The 7,982-nt window shown below is 42.3% G+C and overlaps 1 protein-coding gene across 1 annotated transcript in view; it reads left to right on the top strand.

Annotated features, from left to right (window-relative positions):
- Positions 1-1,366: 1,366 nt before the first annotated feature.
- The window catches only part of DLD (dihydrolipoamide dehydrogenase), a 224,917-nt gene continuing 218,301 nt past the window's right edge, over positions 1,367-7,982 (top strand). The window contains exon 1 of the mRNA XM_078680128.1: positions 1,367-1,545. Within this exon, the coding sequence (XP_078536254.1) occupies positions 1,507-1,545 (39 nt within the window). The 5' untranslated portion in view covers positions 1,367-1,506. The remainder of the gene's footprint in view (positions 1,546-7,982) is intronic.

Raw genomic sequence — 7,982 nt, 5'->3', positions numbered from 1 at the left:
GTTGAATATCTCCCATTATTCCCCCTAATCATTCTCTTCGATCCAGTCGAGTAGGGGGACCCCATATCTTCATTCCTTTTCTACGAGTGTTATACCCTTTATTCCTTTAGATGGCAACTTCAAGGCTACATGTAGCCAGCAATCTGGCCCTCCACTGTATATATGATGGTGGTATCGGATCAAGCCAAGCTGATGCAACACATAACCGGAGCACCCCCATTGCTACAAAAATTAACCCTTGTATCTGTTTTGGCCTATCACTGTTTGACACACCCAGCATGATTTCTGCTGTTGTAATGTTTACCTCATAGTGTGCTATCTCTGTAAGAAAGATTGATATTTCGGCGACTAAATTAGTTAGCGAATCACAGGAGGCAAACATGTGGATGATATCTGCCGCTGGGAATGCACACCGTGGGCAAGTTGTACCTTTCCCAGTTCCCCATTTAGCTATTTTAGACGGGGTATAATACAATGAGAAATAGGTCTTGTAGTATTGTGCTTGAAGCCTAATGGACATAAGGCATGAAAGTGACATTTCATATGAATATGCCAAACTTCGGCTAGATAATCCAAGTTTGGTCTGCCATGCCACTATATGTTTGTTCATGTCATCTGGTAACAGTGCATTCATAGCCGGATAAATCTCACCGATTTTTAGGGGTATTTCCCTATGTAGGTTTCCTATGAATGAACACGATTGAAATTTGATCCTGCCACCCCCTTTCTTCAATAGAAAATATCTCACTTGTAGAAATTTTAAAAAATCCCTATTAGGAAAATGCAATAGGCAATAGGGAGACCTATTGCATTTTCAATGCTTCTTCTTATTTCTTCTCCATTTACTTGATATTTTGCGTTGACTTGTAACTGATTCTAGTTAGTGCCTGTTTCATATTTATTCTCTGCACTTGCTATTATTTTATTACTGCCAGTGAGTTACTTAGTTTGGGGCAAAAAAGGATATAAGTCACAGTCGGGCAATTTGAGTCCGTCTTCGACTATCTCTATAAGGAGTAAAAGTGTTTAGGCCGAGGCTTGCGATTAGAATAAGTATATACAGACCGATCGGGATCAAAGGTGTTTAAGCAGTGTGTCTGTCATTGAAGGACACGGCAAAAAGCTCATGGATGGCGGAACGGAGGGTTGCAAAGGCATGTTTGATTTACGTAAACGTGCTCACAGGTTCTCTTAACAGTTTTTTGCTATATCTAATTTCAAGAATAAATATTTAAAATGCGTTTCTCTTTAAATCATTTATGTGTATCTTCTTTTAGCAGTAAACACTTAACCATTACAAGATGGCCGCCATGATCGCCTAGTAAGCGCTCATCTCAAGTCTCAACCTCCAACTTCAACTGCGGCCAATAGCTCTCTGTGCCTGGAAAGGTTAGATGGAGACTACATTTCCAATCAGGCCGAGGCGCGCATGCGTAAAGTGGGTAGTCCTTGGCGGTGCTGCTGGTGGTTGTGATCGGACAGGGGGTGACTGTCTCCGTAGTGAAGATGCAGTGCTGGAACCGCGTGTACTGTGTCCTGAGTTCGGTGAGCAAAGACAGAGTCCCCAAATGTGTCTGGGAAGGGACACAGCCGCATGACAGTTATTGTGACAGTGATTGCCCGTAAGCCTAAAGTGGGGCCTCGAAGCTGACATTGGGAGTGTGCAGGGGGTGTTGTTAAGGGCGTAGTGTTTAGATGCTCCCTTGTGCAACTACGTACGACACTGAGAACGAAGACAACCCTCCTTCGGGGTGCGCTCGCTGGACACGTAGCTGATAAGTGTACCCTTGTCAAATGTGACACTTTCAGCCATGCCTGAGATTTTAGAGATCGCTTTGTTTTATGAAACTTGTAGTTTTCTTTTTCTGCTTGTAAATACCGGTCTGTCCACCTAAAATGGCACGTGGCCTCCAGGTACGTCAAGAGACTTCCTGAGCTAGGGTGACTCTTCACCACATTAACTAGTGTGCTGCGGAGATAGAGTGGTCAGACTCTCCGCTCACTTCGGCCTCTCCATAACACTCAACTTATTGGTGTTGTATGGATGGCCGCTGAATATTATTTCGATTCTCGGCTACGCTTATATTTCCATTAAAGTATATAGGCTAGTTGTGTATTTAAAAGGAGCAGACACGCCAATGCTTTTAGCACTAAATGATTGTGTTTAGTGTCATTTTAACCACCCGCTTTGTATTCTCAGTTCACAAATTCTGACTCGTAAAAAGCTTATCACTTGGCCTTTGTAATGGTTCTAAACAAGTGCTTCTTAACCTCTTGCCTGCTCTGGACCCCCACTTAACCTTTACGGGGACGGCAGATCCCCACTGAATCATTATTGGAATCCGGGAACCCACACTGAGTCATATCTGGAAGCAAAGGACGCAGGCCTAAGCATTTTCGTAAGATTTGTACTGCAAACAATAGACAAATATAAAGAAACACGCATTCCTCGAGCAAATGCAGAAATGATTACATCTTGCATCACTGTAGAGTAAGCCCTGCCACTTCCTGATCTCTCCACCACTCCCTCCAATACGCCACAATGCACCAGTTGTTTGCTCTGTACGGTAACACACTCTTCTATGCATTCAATATTTCCATTCATATTCTTCTCATAACACCCACCACCTTTAGTAGTGACCTCGGGGATGATGCCTGATCATAAATCCCTGAAATACAACATGATCAGATCCAGATATTCTTTGTACAATGGCCTGCTCCTGAGTTGCATATTATGGGATCACCCACCCCCAGATATAAGTTGCCTCAGACTCATATACTAGTTGCACTGAATCCCCAGGGTTATTTCCTGACCCAGATTTTGAAGGGCTGACCTGATTTCCCTCCCTGAACCATCTGTAGCGTTGCTGGTGTATGATATGCAGTGTTTCCCTGGGAGTTACCCATCAATATTGAAATGCCTTACAAAGGGCCTCTGCCTTAATGTAAGTGTTTTGTTGCAATAGTAACAGAATGTACCAGGCAATACGAATTATTTACAAATGGCAATGCATGCACCCTTAACTACAACCTAAGAACACATGCCTCAAACTGAGTGGATTAACTGAACAGGTTACACAAGGCTCATCCAGGTTTGGTGAGGAGAATGGAAGATATATCAGTTCTTTAGCTCCTCAGCGAGCAAAAGAACAGATAGGCCCCTGCCTGACCAGACCAGTCTTGAAGGCAGCACTTAATCGACTAGAGACATGTCTGGCCTGCTGCACGTCCAGCTCTACTGGGAGTGAAATAATTGAAGTACACTGTTCTCCCAGACTAGGAAACTACAGAGCAACCCATACTGATCATCTGCAAGACTAGAAAAAAAACTGTGACATGCAGCTGGCTGTAAAGCAGCGACCTTAACATTAGGGCTGTGCTACTATACCATGGCTTTGGTCATTTGGGTCTGGTATTTTATCTGAACGAGTGGTAGGATTCTTGGCATTGTGACCTTTACATTTGTGCTTATGGTTAAATCTTTGATCTGGTGCATGACGGTTATCCCCGGGTTTAAGCCGTAAACCTGTTTTTTTTTTCTCCTGTATGAGGGTGTGTGGGTGAGGAGTTTATTCCTAGTTACTTTAGTCATAAGATTTGGAATGAGGCACTTGATTACAATTATCACAGTATTACCTTGGTTCAGGCACAAGTAGTTCTTTATTGTGGGCATGCTTTATTTTAGTTTAGGAGAGTTGAATCAGCATCATGTGTGATCAGTAGATTTCCTTGACTGATTGACAGCTGTCAACATCGAAGTTGGATCACTTCATTAACACGGAGGTGGAACCCTGATCGGCCCGGAGGATCCAGCTTCTGTACTAGTTTACCATCTGCCCAAAGCCTACGAAGGCTGTAACTGCTGAAGACATCCAGGAGGTCAAGGTCGGCTCATGGGCCTTACTAGCAGCCCGTCTGCAGCCAGCATAGGGAGGCCACAGCTACAAAAGAAGAGAGCTGCCACTTGAGGCACTGTGCTGAAATCTTAAGTCGTCAAGTACTGAGGAAGGCCACAGCCCGGACAGCTCAAGATTGGCTGCTGCAAGACCACTGCATTCCTCCCTCATTCAGAACCCCAAACTTCATCAACCAAATGTAGGTAACAGCAGGACTTGAGAAATGTGGAAGAACAAGAGCCTGATTAGCAGAACGAGGTCTTCAGAATTAACTTAAGACTTTTTACGAGTAATCACAAAGAGATGAAACCAAACTGAACTCTTGGATTTACCGACCCCTTCAAGGTGATTTGAGTGAACTGCACTTGTGCCTGAGGAGGGCCTTGTCTCGATTTACAAGCCAGCAATTCTAGTAGTTGGGAAACCCTAATAGCAAGGGTATGGTACTGGGGGGTGTAGTATTAAATTATCCTGTGCGATTAAAGTACTTTATTTTTATTCAAAGGATAAGCACTGGGTTTGACAATGTATTGTTGCGTCTGTTGGTTGACTTTTGAGTTCTGAGCTCTTGCCCTCCAAGCTACCTTCATGAGAAGCCTTTGACTGTCCACCCTTGCAACCCTGAAAGTCAAGAGTGAAAATGATGCACTTGACCTAGTTTGCAGAGCCATAGTAGGATCCAGGACTCCATTGGTAATCTACCTCAACTATCACAATTGGGGCCCAGTATCCACTATCTAATCCGTGGCTTGCCATTCCACCCCCATGGATTCTGACAGCATTCATTCCCATATCATTGCTGAACACATACTGATTTATTTTTGTAATTTTTATTTTTTACAGAGCAACCCAGGCATATCTGGCATCGGTAAGCTGAATATAGCACTTTTATATTAGTTCTGCCATAGCAGTAAATAGACTTCTCAGTCCTGTTTTTTTTTTATAGTAGGAAGAAATTAGTTTTCCCTGATGGAGGGTTAGAGGGAATTACAGATTTGTGGCACACTACTGAAGAAAGTCTAGTCGAAATGCATTGTTTCTTTAAGGCAGTTGGTACCCAGAGAAGTGAGACTGTCTTTCATTTGGAACAAATTCCTCTAGACTTGATGAATTTCTGTGCCAAATTAATGTGGACCCTGGAAGGAAGGTCTTTGCATGCTAGGCAGGCCACTATGTTTATTGTTCTCGCTTCAATTGGAACAAATTGAAAAGGGTACTGATATGCCCAAACTATTTACTCCTGGTTTCTTGGTAAATGGTGTTTCCGCTGCTCTCTAGGTTGACTCTTAAAGAGCTAGGTGTACCCTAGGAAGGTCTTGTCTATAGTGAACTACATTAGTCTAGTTTTGAAAGGACTAAGGACTGTAAAACATGTTTGAAATCAGATTCTTAGATGGTGAGTTTTATACTCTCACGAGGCTCGGTGATTTTAATTTCTAGAAAGATTATTTGTGTGTGCTTGTAGAGAAGATTTCTTGTCCAGATTGCCTCATAACAGTTTCTTTTGCTCTGTGATTTCAGGCTTGCACAAGGAGGTTCAGAAGTCTAACAGGGAATGGGCAGTAGTGTTACTCTGGCAAAGGTCGTAATAAATTAAGGTTTGGATGGATTTAGTTAAAAATAAGGATGGGTCATCCAAAGATGTAAACTCTCAGTGATTCGAGTTGGAAGAGTCATTTAATCATCAGAAGAAGCTTTTACGCACAGCTCTAAATAGCCACAGCCTGTTAGAACACTCACAGGTATACACTTTATGCTGGAACATATCTTCATATACTGTACATGCTCTTAATCGCCCAATAGCTATTCCCTATTGTGCAACCCTTAACAGACTCTTACATTACTTTGCACTAAATATCTGCTTCGAAAGGCAGGAGAAAAACGGCCACAATTTGCCATGTGCATCAGGGATGTTACTAGATTTTAAATATCCACATAATGTGCTCCTTCTTTGTCCTCTTGTATTCTGTTAGTTAGTCCTAAATCAACATCAGCTACTCATTCTTTTTTTCTCCATAATTCTTTTTATTATGCCATAAACATAAATGTAAAAAAAAAAATCTGAAATCGCATAACACTTGACTCTCAGTAATACTTGGACATTTGACCTTTTACAGACACTTGTGGCATTCTGAGCCAGCACCGAAGATCTGTTTTCTCGCCATGGCCCCCATATTGTTTTTGTAATTTTCCTGGCTATCCCTTACTTTTTTATGTTGTTCGTTCTGCCTGAATGCACCAATCCACACCTGCTTTCCATTGTGATATTGTGGGTGTGTGTTCCTGTTCGCCCACGTGCGAGCAGTGTCTCTTCGTGCCTTGATAAGGGCTACGTTACAGAAGAGTAATATATGTCTGGGTCGCTTTTGGTCCCCAGGATGCCAGCGACTACATTGTTGTGATGATAAAGAATGTCAAACATGTCGGGCGTTGCAGAGATGAAAATGATTGAAAGCAAAATTGAGTAACTACTAGTGCTATAATGCCAAGGACGACATCAAAAGAGGCCACACCATCTTAGCCTCTTTGTCAAATGTTCTTTTAAAATGAGATGCAAGCTGATTTGGTTGCAGATCATCACCATTTCTAAACATGGCTTGAGTTCCTTTGCCTTCTCTTAAGTCTTGGGCCAGCTGATCATAGGGGCTCGATCAACCACCTATATGTATATGAAGGTAACTTGGATCTCTGTGCTAAATCCAGAGACAGAACGTCTCTTGCCATCTTTACCCTTATCAGTTACCCAGGGTCTCATTTATAGTTGGGTGGCATTGAAACATTCTCCGATTTTGTAGGTTCTGGTTCCAGGGGACAATCAACCTAGAGGACTTTTCTCCACGAAAGTGATACTAAGGTGGAAGAAGTTCCATTTATGGATTTTATTCCGGATTTAACACTGAAAAGAAATTAGAAGCTTTACCTTTATTTTCCAACTTTTATACATACTCTGTGTACCTTAATATGTTTATCGTAAGCTTTCTTTTTCTGTTGAGCTTTGAGAAATAAAATCTCACTTCAGCATGAAATCGTAGGCTTGACTACCAAACTGTCCCTTGATTTTGTTGATCTGGCCTCTTTGGGTTTCATAATTCTCTTCATTCAGTGTTTGTTTATGATTTCAGAGCAAACAAGCATTGGGATTGGAGCAAACGGTTTTCATATTCAGACTACTTGAATATTTAATTTCACTTTTCTATGCAAACATGCCCTGTGTCTTGAACGCGATCAGTACTTTCTGTACATCTCTGCTGATTTGCCGCCCTTCGTGCTCCATGTACTACAAGTGCAAGCCTTTGGTTCAGTTGGCAACCTTGAATCGATGCAGGCAGCACAAATGTTTACAGAAATGATGGATGACTTTGATTTCAAGCTAGTTACTGGCTCATCAGATGATTTCTGATGGTCATATCCTTGATCACCTATTTTCTGCTAATTAGTTTTGGTCTGTTTTGATTAGTTTCTTTGCAGAGGTCTGCCTTCGGATAATGTTAAAACAGAAACCACACCTGAAAACGTTTACCATACCAGATATTCATTAATAAAACATGATTACAATATGTGATACGTTGTAAGGGAAAAAGAGCATGGTTACAAATTGGAGATGTATCTCATACAGGAAACCGCCTAAATCACGCAGCCTAAACAGCGCATGGCTAAACAACACAGGCGGAACCACGCACATCTAAATGGCACATTTGCCTTTACCACTCATTGACTAGTTTTGACGTTAGTGGTATTTAGCACTCTAGACTCGGGCGGAGGGTCGGATGTGATTTCCTGTCCGGATGAGAAACAGCTTGGTGAGCACGTTTTTTTTAAATTATTTATGTCACGTACGTTTTATTTTTTTAAATAATTTTTGTTGTGGAACTTTTGAGAGTTTTAGGGCTGGGGGTGCCAGTTTTAGGGCCCAGGGTGGGGGACTGGTTAGTTTGCAGGGCTGTGTTTTAGGGCTTCAGGACGGTGGATAGGGAACTTTTTACGGCTGTGGGGGCGATTTTAGGGCTCAGGACGGGGCATGTTTTTTAGGTCTGGGGTGAAGGTTTTAGTGCTCAGGGCAGGGGATGTCGGGATCGATTTCAAGGC

This window comes from Lissotriton helveticus, chromosome 1_1, assembly GCF_964261635.1.
Source record: "Lissotriton helveticus chromosome 1_1, aLisHel1.1, whole genome shotgun sequence".
NCBI classification, from domain to species: Eukaryota; Metazoa; Chordata; class Amphibia; order Caudata; family Salamandridae; genus Lissotriton; species Lissotriton helveticus.
This window is presented reverse-complemented; position numbering and strand designations above follow the sequence as displayed.